Source organism: Dasypus novemcinctus, chromosome 27, assembly GCF_030445035.2.
Source record: "Dasypus novemcinctus isolate mDasNov1 chromosome 27, mDasNov1.1.hap2, whole genome shotgun sequence".
NCBI lineage: Eukaryota > Metazoa > Chordata > Mammalia > Cingulata > Dasypodidae > Dasypus > Dasypus novemcinctus.
Window position 1 is genome coordinate 25,290,013 of NC_080699.1, and position 17,092 is coordinate 25,307,104.

At 57.5% G+C, this 17,092-nt stretch overlaps 1 protein-coding gene across 1 annotated transcript; it reads left to right on the forward strand.

The window, feature by feature from the left end:
- Positions 1–795: 795 nt before the first annotated feature.
- ABCG4 (ATP binding cassette subfamily G member 4) lies at positions 796–14,090 on the forward strand. Its single transcript, XM_004456272.4, has 15 exons — positions 796–1,918; positions 2,513–2,762; positions 6,791–6,908; positions 7,010–7,142; positions 7,273–7,323; positions 7,527–7,672; positions 8,800–8,923; positions 9,022–9,136; positions 9,295–9,437; positions 10,225–10,323; positions 10,487–10,655; positions 10,752–10,852; positions 11,760–11,918; positions 12,082–12,200; positions 12,361–14,090. The coding sequence occupies exons 2-15, from the start codon at positions 2,525–2,527 to the stop codon at positions 12,584–12,586; spliced, it is 1,941 nt and encodes a 646-aa protein (XP_004456329.1). The 5' UTR covers positions 796–1,918; positions 2,513–2,524; the 3' UTR covers positions 12,587–14,090.
- The last annotated feature ends 3,002 nt before the right edge of the window (positions 14,091–17,092 follow it).

Here is a 17,092-nt window from a genome sequence, read left to right on the forward strand (position 1 = left end):
GTTTTGCTTAATGGGTACAGAGTTTCTGTTCTGGGTGATGAAAAAGTCTTGCTAATGGATGATAGTGATGGACAAAAGAGAACTAAATAAAAATTTAAAACTATCTACATTTTAAAAAAAAGAAAAAAAGAAGAGGGAGGCAGTCTATGTAGGTTCTGAGAGGCCCAATAGCAGAGAGGGTAAAAGCAGGGACATTGGGGTTCAAGCCCTGCTCTGCTTCAGACTAGTTGTGTTCTCCTGGGCATATTGTTTAACCTCCCCGTGCCTCAGTTTCTTTCTTTCTAAAAGAGTGATAGCAAAACTTGCCTCATAGAGATACTGTAAAGATTAAATGATACTGGTGCACAGTAGTTACTCAATAAATGTACCTGTTGGCAGATGGAAGAGTTTATCGCAGAACATTGGAGGTTAACTTGGAGAACAGAGGCTCCATCTGGAGAATGGGAAGGTTGGTCTTGAGGAATGGTGGTGATGGAAGTGGGGGTGGGGGAGAAGGGGTGTGTGGTTCTAAAACCCACATAAACCTCACAGTTGCTGGGTGATATCTGAAGATGTCCTGCAGGGGTCTTCAGGACTCTGGAGAGGCTGAGGGTGGCGGATGGCAGGGTGGGGGTTGCGGGTGGGGTGGAGGCCGAGCGGCTTGGGAGAGGTTTGACTGCTAGTAACCTCTGGCCTGCTGCAGTAGGGAGCAGCCTCAGCAGGGGGGCAGCAGCGGCAGCTGCAATCTCCCCTCCCTTGGGTCTCTGCTGTGTGACAGGTGGGAATGTAAACGCAGGTCACGTGTCTCAGCGGGCTAACCTACTTGCGGCTGGGGCGGCAGGGACCAAGAGGAATTGCCTAAGAGGCAGAGCAGGGGAAAGCACCAGGAGTGCTCTGGGGACCTACGTTTGAAGGCATGTGGATGAGGGAGAGATTGCACCTGTGTATAAGATGATGTCAAAGGCAGGGCCTCGGAATCCTGTGCACGCCCGGCACACACAGGTCTCCAGGTCAGGCCTGTGCCTGTCTAGAAGGCCAGACTTGGCTGGGAATATGAAAAGGGTTTCTGCGTCTGAGCAGGCTGAGCTCTGGATACCAGTTTAACCTTGGAGCTGACTGCAAGCACTCCCAAAGCCACTACCCTCTTTTCTTAACTGATTTCTTGAGCCTTAGAGACAAAAACAAAAAACAACACAGGATTGGGGGGAAATGTCTATGTGTGTGTGTGTGGGGGGGCGGGGGTTGTCCCAACATCCCTGCTTTCCAAAACCTTTTTACCTAGTTTGGGGATTCCTGGGGGAGAATCTAAACTCAAGGGCCAGAAATAAGGGGAAAAAAAATTGGGGTGAGGAGAGCAGATAGGCTGATGGCTTCCTAAGGCCTTGAGACCCATGGACTCAGCGCCCCACTTTCATCACCGCTACCACCGCCATCCCGGCCTAGTCCGTAATCCCCACCCGGACCCACACATCCAGCTCTCCGTCCCTCACATCGCGGCCAACCTCCCATCCTGTGTCCCCCACTGCGGCCCGGCTGCTCTCGTCCTCGCCATCCTCACTCACCTCCCGCGGGCTGCGGGGCGGCGCGGGCCCTTTAAGAGCATCACGCCCCGAGAGCCGGAGCTCCGAGGAGAGCGCAGTCGCCGGCGGGCTCGGGGGGACACCGCGCGGAGGACCAGGCTCTAGGAACCGGGTGTGCGCAGCCGAGCATCGGGGCGCGCCCCCCAGCCGCCCCTCCCCAGCCTCGTTATCCCTTCCCATCCCGGGACAGGGCTCCCTGGGCGCCCGCCCTGGCCCCGCCCCGGCCCGCGCCGCCGGGACTGGGAGCCGGGACCCGGGTGCCGCAGCCCGAGGCAGGTAAGAAGAACCGGGAGGTGCCAGCTCCGGCCTGTGGCAGCGCCAAGCATCTCGGCCCCGCACTGGCCCGGGGGCGCGTCAAGGTGACTAGGCATGCTGGGCTCGGGGGGGGGGGGGGGGGGGGAACCTGTCTTGGGGTGGGGGGTTGGGGGGCTTGAGAGCCCGTCTTTGGGGAGAGCGCAGGGCGCGCGGACCTAGGAGCGCCCGCGGCAGGGACCCGCCACGGTGGTGTCGCACCCAGGGAGAGGGAGGGGGACGCAGCGGGAGGCCCAGGGCCTCCTTTTCCCCGCCTTGCCCTCGCCCACCCCCACCCTGACCTCCTAGAGGGCAGCCTCTGCCGCTGCCCCTTCCCGCCCCCACCCCCAGTCCCCAGGGGCTGCTGCCTGCGGGGTAAGGAGATTAGCGCGGCCGCGGGCACTGGCGAGCGGGTGGAGGCTTCGGGCGCAGCGCCGGTGCTGCCCGGGACCCAGGAGCGGTGGACACGGAGCTTCGCCGCGCGGGGGGCGGGGGGCGGCGGCGGGGAGCGGGGACCCGGCGGCGAGGAGTCGGGAGCTGTCAGCGGCACATCTGCCCTGGGAAGGCGGAGGGCAGTGGGGGCGAGGGCAGCACCGGAAGGCGAGGGCGCTTTGCGCTGGGGCTCGGGGTCTGCCCGGGCTGAGCAGACCCTCTCCCTGCAGGCGGGCGGCGTGATGGCGGAGAAGGCGCTGGACGCCGTGGGCTGTGGCCTGGGACCCGGGACCGTGGCCATGGCTGTGGCGCTGGAGGACGGGGCGGAGCCCCCTGTGCTGACCACGCACCTAAAGAAGGTGGAGAACCACATCACCGAAGCCCAGCGCTTCTCCCACCTCCCCAGGCGCTCGGCGGTGGACATCGAGTTCCTGGAGTTGTCCTATTCCGTGCGGGAGGGGCCCTGCTGGCGCAAACGGGGTAGGGAGCGGCCTGGTGGGGAGCTGTGGGCCCCTCGGGGTTGCCTCACCTGAGCTTGAGGTCGGGAAGTCCTACATGGGTGGGCCTGTGGGAGCCCTAAAACCTGGGCCTCAGTTGAGTCTGTGCTCCCACACACCCCCCAACACCCCCCCCCACATACATGAGCGGGGCAGGGGAGGACAATGGGTTCAGTTGGCTTTTGAGGCTTTTCTGCTTCTTGGTCCTTGAGTGGTCCTTGATGACTTTCCTCTTGATTTTTACCAAGGCGCCTGCCCTGGAGAGCTGGAGCTGCAGGGCTTGCCTGGAGTTTAGCAGTTCCCTTGTGTCTCTTAGCAGGTCCCTTGTGCCTCTTGGGTGCAGCTCATTTGTGAAGGTATCTCATTCCATCATCTTCATTCTTGCCAGTCCTCGGAATCAGGAAGGGTGGAGGTGTGGCAGGACAAGTGTCATCCCCGTGTTACTAATAAGGAAACCAAGGCTCAGGGAAGTTGAATAACTTGACAAATGCCACACAGCTAGTAGGTGGCAGCGCGGGGACCACAAGCCAGGTTTTCCGGCTCTGCATGCACTTTTCTGTTCCCTCTCGTGACTTCCCTGGCACAACAGCATTCCCATCTCCCCTCCTTGGGACAAGTCTGGATAGGGCCTGGAGCTCTGCATTCCCCTGAGCCCTGGTCATCCCCTGCATCCCCTGCCCCGGGCAGCTTGAGCTGGGAATAGAGAAGCTGGGTCTGTTTCCCAGAGTCTGGGTGTGGACAGGGGTGGAGCCGGCATGTTGTTCTCTGAGGTTTAAGAAATAGGTTTGGGGTGCTTCAGCGCAGGGCTGAGCATGTGCTGTCTGTGCTCCCCACCCTCACTCCCCTGAGCGGTCAAGAGATCACAGGGCCTGAGTCAGTGGAAACTGAGGCACCTGGACTCCCTGCTCAGCACTTCCTCCCTGAGCTGCCTCTTTGGCCCTGAGGCCAGCTCTGGGCAAAATGATGAGGTCACTGTTATTTTCAACGTCTCTCATTTCCTCACAGTTTTAAGGGTAAATGAAGATAAAAAAGCAATGTGGATAAAGGGGCAGCTCTCTGGTTTCCTCAACTCACTGGCCACTAATCGGCCCCCTGGCCTGGTCCTTCCCTCCTTCTGACCCCATTCCACTTTACTGTCAATTCTTGCCATCTCTTCCATCCCTCACCCGTTTCTCTGCTCTCTGTCTTCCTCTCTCTACTTCTCTTTTCCCTTGAATCTCTCTCCCTCTTTTTAGAGGACAGAAATCAACTTGGGCTAGGCAGAGAGAAGAAAAAAGAAAGAGCAAGGGTGTGGGGGGAGGGGATTTCTGCCTCTGCAGAAGCCAGTGACCATCACATCTTCTGAATTGTACATGATGTTTTTTATTCTTCAAATCACTTTCCTATTAATTACTCTTACTTATCTGACTTAATGTCCACAATAACTCTATTAAGCCCTTCGAAGGAGATATTACCATCCTTATTTTACAGGTGAGGAAACTGAGGCTCTGAAACAAAGTGACTTGACAAAATTTCAGAGTTACTGACTGAGGCCAGACGAGAGCACTGGGCTCCTGACTTCAGTCTCGTGACCTTTCTAGTACATTATTGGTGCAAAACGAGGGTTCTTGTTGCGTCTGCCTTTTCCATTGAACTTTCAACTTTGCTTTATAGTAATGGTTCAGAAACTTCTAAGGAGTCAGGGGCTCCTTTGAGAATCTGTCAGCCCTCTCCCCAGAAGACTGCACGTGCATACCCCATAGTTTGCTATCATTTCCTGGAGTTGCTCGACCCTCTGCTGACTCAGGGGGCTATGGGCCTTTGGTTATGAGTTTTTGCTTCAGAGAAAGAAGATAACTTGCTGTTCCTAGGGGTGAAGGCTCTAAGTGATTTGTTCCTGGCGAGTGTCTCTCCAGCCTGAAGGCTTGGCAGGGCCCCTTCCATGCTGAGCTGTGCTGGTACAGCAGGAGTCCAAAGACCTGGGTTCATTAGCTGTGTGACCTTGGGCAGGCTGTGTACCTCTCCTGGCCTCGCTTTCCTCATCTGTAAACAGGGATGGTAAGAACACCCAATGCACAGGCTTGCTATGAAGCTCAGTTGAGATGAAATGGCTGAAAGTGCCTTGCGGAAGGAAGGTATAAGATGATATTTGAAATAGCATCAGGGTTCAATCTGGTGCTTGGCTCTGATTAAATGATGGAAAGGTTCTCCTTTGCCGATTTCTTCCCCGGCAAAAGAAATTGCTTCCTGCGAGTGGCTCTGTAAGACATATGCTGGAGTGCATAGCCAAACTTCTCTCTGACTGATGGTGACGATGACTGAGGCAGAGGGTCGGTGCCCAGGACCTCCCCTTCCCTGTACAGAACTGACTGTGTGACCTTGGGTGAATCACTGATGCCTCTGGGCTCCAGTTGCCTCATCCAGTTGCTGGAGGAGCTACTGAGGCAAACCGTAAAGCACTACCCAGAATTCCTTCTGATGAGATGTGTCCAGAGGGAGAGTTGGGCCCAGAGCACTGGCCTGGGTGCTGTGGGGGGAGGGCTAGAGACGGCATCCCTTCTCGTCTCCTCTGCCTGACGGAGGAGGCTGCGTGGAGTGGGGATTGGGTTCTGCCGGGGTCAGAGGAGAAGTCAGCGCGAGGGTGGGTGGATTGTGTCCCCTGCTCACTGGCTGGAGGTCTGCAAGGCCCTCCTTGTTGGCTTCCTCCTTCCCATCCACCCCCACGTCTCACCAAGTAACTACCTCCAGAGAGTGTCTGCCTTCTGACCCCTAGATGGGACGACAGATACACTTTGACACAGCAGAACTTTCCCTCCCAAAGCCTAGAGGGCCTCTGCCTTCCCCCTGCTTTTTGAAATCCTGCTCATCCTCATACCTTAGCTCAAATGCCGCCTCCTCCTTGAAGCCATTCCTGACTTCCCCTTGTCCCCTGACCCCTGTGAATTCCATGCTCTGCATTCTTGTAGCACATTATTTGTACTTCTGTTAGAGTCTTGTTTTATTATTCCTCCGATCGTAGATGTTCTGTTGTCTAGATTGCAAACTTCTTGGGAGCACTAACTGTGTTGTCCTCCTTTTAAAAAATCCAGATATCAGTGTTTGTCAAGTGGAGTTAATAAATAGAATGCCATTTTTAGTGCATTCTCCGTGCCAAGCCCTGTGCCATATGCTTCACATATATTATCTCTCTGAATCTTTACAACAACCCTGTGAGATGGGTATTACCATCCTCACTTTACAGATGAGGGACCTGAAGTTCAGAAAGGTTAAGCAACTTGCCCAAGGTCACACAGCTGTAAGGGTGGAGGCAGAATTTGAACCCAGATCCATCTAACTCTAAACTAGTGCTCTTAATGCATTTGCTGTCTCCCAATGAATGAATGAAAGGTGAGATTTTACTGGGCCATGTAAGGGGCTGGAGAGACAAACCTGGTGGGCAGAGAGAGCACAAAGTAAGGAGGCTTTTTCAGAATGAGGCTAAAGCGCTGAGAACACACACTTCTAGAATGAACATTTATTGAGCACCTACTGCAGGCTAGAGTCTGCCCCAAGAAGCTCATTGACTAATAGGCTGGGGGAGGGAGGCAAGTGACAGGCACATCAAGTAACAAACGTGCTGGTGGATGAGAAATGCTATCAGAGCACAGAGCAGAGGCAGCCAGGTCAGGCTGGGCAACTGGGAAAGCCTTCTTGGAGGTGAGACGGTGGCTGCTGCGTTTATAGACAAGGAGCAGGGTCTCCCATCATCTCGATCCACTCTCCATGCCCATCTCTGAAATGTATGGGCTTTCCCGTGACCTTCAGAAGAGGACTGCACGCTCGGAATTTGAGATCCATGATGGTCATCCCTGGCAGGCCAGGAGGAGAGGGTGAGGGGTCCTGGCGGGCTCCGAGGGCTGCCCCACCATCCCAGCCAAATCCCACCTAGCAGGGGCTGCCTGTTGCACTGATGCTCACGGCTGCTCCTAAGCGTTTTGGGGTGCCTCTGTTTATGACAGCCCTGGCCGCAAGTTCCTCCCTTCCTGGCTGCAGGTTATAAGACGCTCCTCAAGTGCCTATCGGGCACATTCTGCCGCCGGGAGCTGATCGGCATCATGGGCCCGTCGGGAGCTGGCAAGTCCACGTTCATGAACCTCTTGGCAGGATACAGGTGAGGAGGAGCCTGGGATGGCACCCAGGAAGAAGGATCCCCTGGGGAGTATGGGGAGATGCCCTGGACCCGACACCCACTGCCACCCCACCTTCCTGCAGGGAATCCGGCATGAAGGGGCAGATTCTCGTCAACGGGAGGCCGCGGGAGCTGAGGACCTTCCGGAAGATGTCCTGTTACATCATGCAGGACGACATGCTGCTGCCGCACCTGACGGTGTTGGAGGCCATGATGGTGAGGGCTAGGGGGGCACCCCCTTGTCCCAGGCACCCTCTGCTGTCTGCCGGCCCCTGTTCCTCAGCAGAGGGCCTTAAGGCAGAGCCTCGGCCACAGATCGCTGACTAGACCACTCTCTGGGTCCCAGGTCTCTGCTAACCTGAAGCTGAGTGAGAAGCAGGAAGTGAAGAAGGAGCTGGTGAGCGCAGAAGGGGGAGGAAACAGGACAGCTGCCCTTTTGGGTGCTCCTGAGTCCTGGGGCCCCCATTTGGGAGAGGTGGGAGAGTGGTGGCCAAAGCTGGGACAGTGGACTTAAGGGAGATTGTCTTTTCAACTGGGGTGAAGCCCGGGGGAGGCAGAGCCCCGGAAGCTGACCTGGAGTGGGTCGGGGGGCTGGGCCAGGTGACGGAGATCCTGACGGCATTGGGCCTGATGTCCTGCTCCCACACGAGGACAGCCCTGCTCTCCGGTGGGCAGCGGAAGCGTCTGGCCATCGCCCTGGAGCTGGTCAACAACCCACCTGTCATGTTCTTCGATGAGCCCACCAGGTAGTTCCCCCATTCCTCTCCCGCCAGGACATGCCCCTTGCCCTCCTCCCTGAGGGGAGCCTGGAGGCTGCGCCTTCCCCACCGTGGGAGCCCAGAGCCTCCATTTGCAGCTCCCTGGGTCCAGGAGAAGGACTTCCTGGCCTGCCCTCCCTGCCTCCCACCAGCCCGTCCTTCACCCAGGCAGAAGCTCACATGTCCTCCTTGACATCTCCCTCTCACTCCCTCCCCCATGGCCAAGCAACCACCAACTCCTGTCGATTCTACCTCCTTTTGATAGCTCTTGGATTTGTCCCTGTTCCCATCCCCAGTGCCAGTGCCAAGGTTCCAGACATCGTTGACTCTCACCTGCATTTCTGCAACAGACTTCTACCTCCAGGTCTCCAATCCCTCCCAGCCAATCCTTCCTCCACACTGCAGCCCGAATGGTCTTTCTAAAAGGCAAATCTTCCACTCCCCTGCTTAAAAACTGGCAATCATTTCCATTCGCCCTCCGAATAAAGTCAGATGACTTACAAGGTCCTGCTCCCAACCTACTTCTCCAGCCTCGTGTCTTGCTTCCCCCTGTCTTGTATTTTCTGCTCTAATAATAAGGACCTGCTCCTCATTCCCTAGTCTAACCATGTGTTTCATGCCTCCAAGCCTTGCATATGTCATGTCTTCTGCCTGGAATGCCCTTCACCACTGCCCCTCCCCTTCCACCTTCACCTGGCTGAGCTCTGACTCTCTCCAGACTCCCCCCCAGGGAAAACTTCTCTGATTATCCTCCAATGCCCCTTAGAGCAGAGGCAGGATCTTCCCCCTTTCCTCCACCCCACGTTCTACAGCTCTTTCCACAGGATCTAAAGTCATCTGTGCACTTATCTACCTCTCCCTCCAGCCCCGAGACTAGGTCTTATTTATTCGTCATTGTCATCTCAGTGCCTGGTATTCAGCAGGTGCTAAACTGCACAGTGTCCAGGGCTTCCTGTTTCCTCCAAATGCCTGACCCGCACGGGGCATGCAGGCCACAGGGGTGGCCAGAGCAGCCCTTTCCTGCCAGCTCCTCTCCCGTCACAGCAGCTGCCCACCCTGAACTCCCCGCCGGCCCCGCCCTCCTCACCGGCCACTGGTGGCCTCTCTCTGGACAGTGGCCTGGACAGTGCCTCCTGTTTCCAAGTGGTGTCTCTCATGAAGTCCCTGGCCCAGGGGGGCCGAACCATCATCTGCACCATCCACCAGCCCAGTGCCAAGCTCTTCGAGATGTTCGACAAGGTGAGGTCGGGAGCGGGGCGTGGGGGGAGCAGAGACGCTTCTGGGGCCCCTGCCTGGCGCCCTGGTCACATTTTCCCAGCCTTCTTTTTCTGCCTCAGCTCTACATCCTGAGCCAGGGACAGTGCATCTTTAAAGGCATGGTCACCAACCTGATCCCGTACCTGAAGGGGCTGGGCTTGCACTGCCCCACCTACCACAACCCCGCTGACTTCAGTGAGTGCCGGCCTGTTGCGGGGGCTGGGCGCCGGGGCCCGTGGTGGGTCTACCAGGGCAGAGGGGTCAAGGTCACTGCCTTCCCCAGAGGAGGGGCTGGCTTGGCCTGGGAAGCGAGGGTGGATCTTCAGCTGAGCAGTGCCCTCGGTGTCCCCCAGTCATCGAGGTGGCCTCCGGCGAGTATGGAGACCTGAACCCCATGCTGTTCCGAGCTGTGCAGAACGGGCTCTGCGCCATGGCCGAGAAGAAGAGCAGCCCCGAGAAGACCGAGGCCCCCACACCCTGCCCCCCTTGCCCTCCGGTGAGTAGGGGCAGAGAAGGCAGGGGGGAGAGAGGTGGGACCCTGGCCCGTGACCCTGCCAAGGAGGCTGTCCCCAGAAGCGAGGCCACCCCTGGGTCCTAGGAAGAACACAGGGCTTGGAGGAGGCCTTCTAGTAGCTGCCGGCCGACCTTGTAAAGTTAGCCTCTCGTTGAGCCTGCTTTTCTCCTTCACTTACCATTCAGCAAATTCTTGCTGACCATCTACAGCGCGTTGTCTTCTGTGCCCACCTGGTCAGCAAGACAGGCACTGTCCCTGGCCTCGCAGCCAGCGCGGCTTACTGTCATCTCTAACCTGGTGGGGACGGTCCTTAACCTCGCAGAGCTATTGTGAGGACCAACTAGGAAAATCACCTCAAGCTCTTCGCCCCGTACCTGCTGTAGCAGGTGTTTGTTCAGAGTCGGTTCCTTAAACAAGATCCTATAACCCTTGGAAACTGGAAGAGTTAGTTATTGCCTTGGTTGGTGTTATTATCATTATTAAATAATTATTACTGTGAAACTAGAGGCATAAAGAATAATAACCTGAAGGTAAACTTTTTAAAGATTAAAGAACGGGAGAGGAGGGATCCAAGTTTGCACCCCTCCTTGGTTTCTCTCTGGATCTCCCTCTGACTGCCACCCCAGACCCCGCCGTGGGCACACAGTCCGTGGTGCAGGCTTCTCTCCCGTAGACCCGGAGGGCCTCTGCGGGGGGCTGTCCGTTCACTGGGCTGGTGGGCAGTGGAGGTGGGGGGACAGCTTACTCCATCCAACTTCCTCCCACCCAGGAAGTGGACCCCATCGAAAGCCACACCTTCGCCACCAGCACCCTCACGCAGTTCTGCATCCTCTTCAAGAGGACCTTCCTGTCCATCCTCAGGGACACGGTGAGGCGTCAAGCTGGGGAGAGGAGCCCCGCCTTGGTCCGGCCGGTGGGGGCCTCGGATCCCAGCAGCTCGGATGGGCAGGGGGTCCCTCCGCCCGAGGCCCCCAGCGCGCCTGCGGGCCTCTGAGCCCGTGAGCGCGGCTCCGAGCCCCTGCCGCCCCCAGGTCCTGACCCACCTGCGGTTCGCGTCCCACGTGCTCATCGGCGTGCTCATCGGCCTCCTCTACCTGCACATCGGCGACGACGCCAGCAAGGTCTTCAACAACACCGGCTGCCTCTTCTTCTCCATGCTGTTCCTCATGTTCGCCGCCCTCATGCCCACCGTGCTCACCTGTGAGCTGAGCTGCCCTGGGCCTGGGGCGTGGGTGCCGGGGCACGGGGTGGGGCCGAGGTGCTGGCCAGCCCGGTCTGATCTGCCTGTGTCCCCAGTCCCCCTAGAGATGGCGGTCTTCATGAGGGAGCACCTCAACTACTGGTACAGCCTCAAAGCGTACTACCTGGCCAAGACCATGGCCGACGTGCCCTTCCAGGTGCGCCTCTTCCTCCCGCCTGCCCACTGTCCGCCCTGCCTGGCTCCCTCCATCCTGCTCCCTTGCCTCCACCGGCCCTGTCCCCTTCCAGCCTTCCCTCTGCTCACTGAGCAAACAGGAGTGAGCGCCATGCCAGGCACTGGGGGGGCAGCAGGGAACAGGACGGGCATAGGCTGGACCTCGGGGAACTCACGTTCAAGTGGGAACAAGTGACAGCAAACAAAATGCCGAAGGTCATAGGCCCCCAGGTGACTCTGTGAACTTTAGTAGAGGCAGGAGAGAAGAGCACAGGCTGGCTCTGGCGCCTTCCTGCTGCTTGCTGCCCGCGAGACCGGGCAGCGTTCCCGTCTATGAAACAACCTCTGGGTTGTTTGTGAGGATTAAGTGAGTTAATGCATATGGGGCGCTTAGAAGAGAGCTTGGCACATGGTACCACACCACCCCGTGCAGGCACCAGGGCAGGGCTGCCGCTAAACTGTAGAACACCTTTGTGCAAATTAGAAAAAGTGCCCCTTCATCAGGGTGGACAGTGCACGGTGCCCGGGTGCACGACTTAGCGAGTGGAGCACGAGCTGGACCTTGACCTCTAGTTACCTCTTGGTTGGGCACCCTTTGCAGAGAGCAACCTGTGCAACTGTACATAGTAGGCCTGATCCCTGTCCTCAGGTGTTAGAGTTGACTCACAACCTAAGGATTAACCTGGTACAGATGGGAAGGACTCTGGAAGCTCAGGGGAGGGAGAGCTGGCCAGAGTGGGCCTAATGGAAGTCCAGATGGGACTGGAAGATGAATGAGGTTCATGGAGTCGGGGAAGAAGGGGACACGTGTCAGTCAGAAGCACCGCATGGACAAGCGTGTGGTCCAGCCCTCCCGCAGCCCCCTGCCCAGCCCTGTGCCCGCTCCCCAGGTGCTGTGCCCGGTGGTATACTGCAGCATCGTGTACTGGATGACAGGCCAGCCAGCTGAGACCAGCCGCTTCCTGCTCTTCTCAGCCCTGGCCACTGCCACCGCCTTGGTGGCCCAGTCTTTGGGGCTGCTGATCGGAGCCGCCTCCAACTCCTTGCAGGTGGGAAGGCAGGCAGGTGGGGGACTCTGAGAGGGGTCAGGGCCTCTCGTGGGAGGAAGCGGGGGTCAGGGGATGGATGTTTGGGGAAACCCTGGGGCCACCTCAGCTCTGGGTGTGTCCCGGTCACCCTGTGATGGCCCGGCTCCTCTTCGCTCCTGCCCAGGTGGCCACTTTTGTGGGCCCGGTTACCGCCATCCCCGTCCTCCTGTTCTCCGGCTTCTTTGTCAGCTTCAAGACCATCCCCACATACCTGCAGTGGAGTTCCTACCTCTCCTACGTCAGGTCAGCTCCCCTCCCTGCGCCGTGCAACCCGCTCCTCACGCCAGCTCTCCCTGAGCCGCGCCGAGCCTGGCGCCTTTGGGCAGGGGGCTGCTGCCGGCCTCCGGGGATGGGCGCTGGGCCCTGGGCCTCGAGCCCTGCGCTGACGGCCCTGCTCGCCTAGGTACGGCTTTGAGGGCGTGATCCTGACCATCTACGGCATGGAGCGGGGAGACCTGACGTGCTCGGAGGAACGGTGCCCGTTCCGGGAGCCACAGAGCATCCTCCGGGCGCTGGATGTGGAGGACGCCAAGCTCTACCTGGACTTCCTGGTCTTGGGCATCTTCTTCCTGGCCCTGCGGCTGCTGGCATACTTCGTGCTCCGCTACCGGGTCAAGTCGGAGAGATAGAGCCTCACGCTGGCCTGTGCCCCAGCCCCCACGCAGGCAGCCCCCGGCCCCAGCCCTCTGGGGCTGTTTTAACCTTGCAGACTTGGGCACCGGCTGCGGCTTCTCCACAGGCTGCTGGGTGGACTCTGCCCCTGGCTCCGGCCCAGGGGTGAGGACGCCAGCCCTCCCGCACCTGCCTGGGAGTCTCCCCAAGTTGATGCAGTCTGTAGCTTCCCCCCTACTCTTACCAACACCTGCATGCAAAGACCACTGGGAGGCTGGCCGGCCCCCTTCCTGCCCTGGGCACCCCCCACCCCTCTGTTGTCTGCCTGGGAGCCCGAGGCTCTCCGGGCCCCCACATACAACTGACCAAAGTGGCCTCCTCTGGGGGCCCCCACCACAAAGTGTTTGTAAACTGGACTGTTATAAGGTTGGGGTTCCAGGGCTGGCCCCTGGGGTGGTCCCCTGGAAGTCCCATTAGAGGTGTTGGCACGGAGCAGGGAAGGACGCCGGAAGTCTCTTCCTCCTCCTCCCCTCCTCCCCGCTGCTGGGACAGAAGCTGGGCTTTCTGTCTGAGTCCCCCCTCCCGATCCTGGGGATCGGAGAGGCCTGGGGTCACGGGATGCCCGCATCCCCCCTCCCCGTTGCTTTCGGTGGGGCGTAGGGCCTGGCGGCACCTCTGCAATAATGTCTGTGTTCCTCTCCCACCTGCCCCTGGAACTGGAGAATGCACTTTATTCCGGGGAGTGAGTGGGGGAAGCCCCGCCCCCCCCCTTGCTGCTCCTGACACGCAGTGCTCCCGCCCCTGCAGAGTTACAGGCACGTACCTGCGAACCGGCCATCTCAGCCCTCCCCACAGCCGCCTCCCCTGCAGCTCCCAGGAAGAGTGATGGGGCAAGGTGGGGATGGCAGGGATGCTGCAGGGAGGGCAGTGCCACCTCCTCCTGGGGACCCACTTGGGATACTCGAAGGACGAGGTCGGTGCTGTTCAGGGTGTCTCCCGGATCTGCAGGTGTTACCCCTCCCCCACCCCAGCAGTCCCTCCCTCCCAGCCAGGGGTGGCACAGGGCATCAGCTCCCTGGAGTTTAAGAGCCAGCACAAGCACAGGCACGGGCAGAAGTGGAGCTTGGCTGTCGCCACCCCCTGGCTCTCCTCTTGTGCAGCAGGTTGGCATTCCCACCCCCCACCCCCCACCCCGGCTCCTCCCCATTCTCTTTGTTGCTCACCCAAGCTCCCGTCCCTGTTTCCCCACCCCCTTCCCTTTGGCCGAGGCAGCCTCCGGGTGTCACAGCAGCAGGCCCTGGGCACGAGGGTGGCAGGCACACCTGAAGCACGTCTGGCTTTCCTGGTGGGGTGCAGGCTCGTTCTACTGCTGAGTGTCCCTTTCCCCAGAGCTCTTTTTTCACTTGATTCCATACACTTGCCTTTTCCCTCACCCTGCCACGGATTCCTCCATCACACGGAGACGCCAGTTGTATTTGTGGGATTTCATCCATTATTAATAAAACCTATATTTATACAGTATGGCAATGTGTATGGGCCTGGCACCTGGCACCAGGGGCAGCGTTAGAGAGCCTGTGGCAGGGAATGGCAAGTCCTAGGTCTACACCACGCTGGGAATGTGTCTCTGATGAACTATCTCTAACACGTTTTACATCTTACAAGTGCTTCATCTTCCTTACCTCGAGGGAGTCCCATGCCAACCCTGCACTATCCCTCGTGACCACCCATTTTGCTGATGAGAGAACTGAGACTTAGGTGACGTGGTTTGCCCGAGGACCCTCAGCTACTGGAGGTGGAAGGACCAGGCCTGGAAACCAGGTCTGCTGCCTCCAGAATCCTCATTTCTTTGCATTGGCCAATGACCTTGGTGCTGGGCAATGACCTTGCGTGCTGGGTGTAGGTACCATGTGTTGCATGGCTGTGTTCTTGCCCATGTGATACGTGGCTCTTCTGGGCTCACTGTGCCTGGTGGTCCCTATGGGGCCATGAGACCTGGTTCCTGAGCAGGAAGAACAATGAAAAGCAGGAAAGACCCTGGGGCCTCATACCCCAGGATGGGAGTGGCAGGGGCCTCATTGGGTCCACCCAGCTCTCTCCTTTTCTTCCTCTCTTCTCTCCCACCTGGCCACACTCACTGATGGCAGGTGAGTCTGGTGGCCTGCGGTTTGGAATGGGCAAGTGTCCAGAGGGCTTAGAGGGCTTGTGGCCGGATGACTCAAGAAGCAGCACATCATTTCACCCTCTTCTCTCCTGGGCCTAAAGCTCAGGGACTGAAGGAAGGGACTGGCATCAACCCTGTCGGCTGCCTAGAACATTCTAGTTGGTTTACATGTGGAGCTAAGTGCCTTGGGCTAGACTGGGGTCCAATCTGTGACCGATCAGGTGCTTGGAGATAGACTGACATTTATGGGGGGTGGGAGTGGGGCGTGGAATGAAGTTCTAGTTTCTGGAATCCTAGTTAGCTTTAGGGGTATTCTGGGTACCACCTTCTCCCCAGAGTGATGCTAACAGATGGCTCCTTATAAGTCAGAGGCCATAAGATTCATTAGCTTCTCTTTCTAAAAATTCTTCAACTTTAATTTTTCTTTTAAAATGCAAATATTCCTGGAATGGTAAAGCATTTATAAAGCCACACATTTGTAAGTTCCCTGGGGAGCTAAAGAAGGTGTAAAACCATTTTGGAGTCTGCAAGGACCATCCAGGCACAAAAAACATTTGTGCAGTGGCTCATATAGTTGCAAAGAAAGCTCTTTTGATTCTTACAACACTCCTCTGAGGCTGCTAGGGTAGGTGTTATCATTCTTCCTTTTGCAGAGAAAGAAACCAAGGCTTGGAGAAGTGACCTGAGCAGGCTCTCGAGATACTGTGCTCTTGCCACCATGAACCACCTGCTTCCTTGGCCTGGCCCGTCTCCCACCAGTCTCAGTAACCTGATGAGCTGGGGCACAAATGCCCTCAGCCCTTCTAGGGACGTTATGAAATGGGCTGCTCTCCCTGAAAGCCGTCAGAGGTCCTCCGCTGTAACACAACCACTTTCAGTGTGCCAGGGCCTGTGCCAGGGGCTGGAGGGCAGAGATGCCCAGGACAGTTCTCCATTGTGTGGCTTTGAAAGTACCTGGTCTCCACTGGGAGGTCAAACAGCAGAGGGCACAGCCCCAGCATGACTCACAGTACTTCTGTCTGCCAGAAGCCTGTCAAATTATATGTTATTAATCGAACCTTCTGGTCTGTGGTACCCATGGGGAGGACTCTAAGCTGTGTCCAGCTGTGTAGCCAGGGGCCTGTCTGCCACGCATGTCTGTGTCTCAGGTGGTATGGGGTGTTTTAAGTGTGATAGCCACGTAGTATGTGGTCATGTGGGGACTGCATATATTAGGTGATGTCTGATGCTTCTATTTTAAAAAGAGGTGGAACAGGTTCTTGTCTGGCCAGATAAGAAGAGTGAAGCTAGAGGAGTCCCCTAGGCCTGAATTGTCACCCCTGAGACCACATTCACAGGGTGACTCCTTTTCCTCCCCCTCTGCATTCCACTCCCCTTTTAAGAACTTCTCTTAAAATGCAGACATGCCTGCATGCCCTTCTCTTCCCTGAATTTTTTTTAGATTTTATTTATTTACCTCTCCCTCGTTGTTTGCATTTGCTGTGTCTCTTTATCTTCTTTGGTTCTTTAGGAGACCCTGGGAACAGAATCAGGAACTCTGATGTGGGAGGGAGGTGCGTAATTGCTTAAGCCACCTCTGTTCCCTGCTTTATTGAGTCTCTCATTATGTTTTTCCTCATGTCCCTTGTTGCGTCATGTCTCTTGTAGCATCAACTCGCTGTGCCTGCCTGTTGTGCCAGCTTGCCATCCTTCTCGTCTTCTTTGGGAGGCACTGGGAACCTTTGCTCCCTGTTCTGTTGCGTCGCTCATGTTTTTCTTCTTGTGTCTCTTGTTGCATCATCTTGTTGTGTCAGCTCACCGTGCATGCCCGTTGCGCCAGCTCGCTATCTTCTTTAGGAGGCACTGGGAACTGAACCTCCCATGTGGTAGGTGGAGTCCAATCTCTTGAGCCACATCCGCTTCCCCCGGAATTATTTTACAAGATCTAGTTCAAATGTCACCTCTTCGGCCCGAGGCAGAGTCAGTACCTTCCTCTTCTGGGCTTCCCTAACCCTTGTGCCTGCCTCGGAAGTACCGTCAGTTGTAAACACGGTGGTTGGTCCCACTGTGGCTGTGGTCTGGCACCTGCCTGCCCCAGAGCCTAAGGCAGGGCCTGGCACAAGGGGGCGAGGGACTCCGCGCTAGCCCCCTACCACGTGTGCAATGCATGAACGAGTGTCTAAATGGATAAATGAAATACAACACTGTCCTCAGCCTGGACGGAGGCTGGAGCTCCCAGGGCCTCTGCCCAGCCTGCCCTCGGAGCCGCTCTCATTCTGCTGGGTGTATTTGGTACACCTTGACTGCGTGTGGAGGCACGCCCTGGCCGAGGGTGCTGGGTGGCTCCTTCATCTGGACTGTGTGGGCCTGGGTGTGACCGTCC

What these genes read in the sequence shown, in the direction of transcription:
- ABCG4 (XM_004456272.4), top strand. Translation starts at nt 2,525, where the DNA reads ATGGCGGAGAAGGCGCTGGACGCCGTGGGCTGTGGCCTGGGACCCGGG. An exon ending in CCTGCCCCCCTTGCCCTCCG is followed by an intron (nt 9,438 to 10,224) that starts GTGAGTAGGGGC and finishes CCTCCCACCCAG; the next exon opens with GAAGTGGACCCCATCGAAAG. An exon ending in TCCTACCTCTCCTACGTCAG is followed by an intron (nt 12,201 to 12,360) that starts GTCAGCTCCCCT and finishes CTGCTCGCCTAG; the next exon opens with GTACGGCTTTGAGGGCGTGA.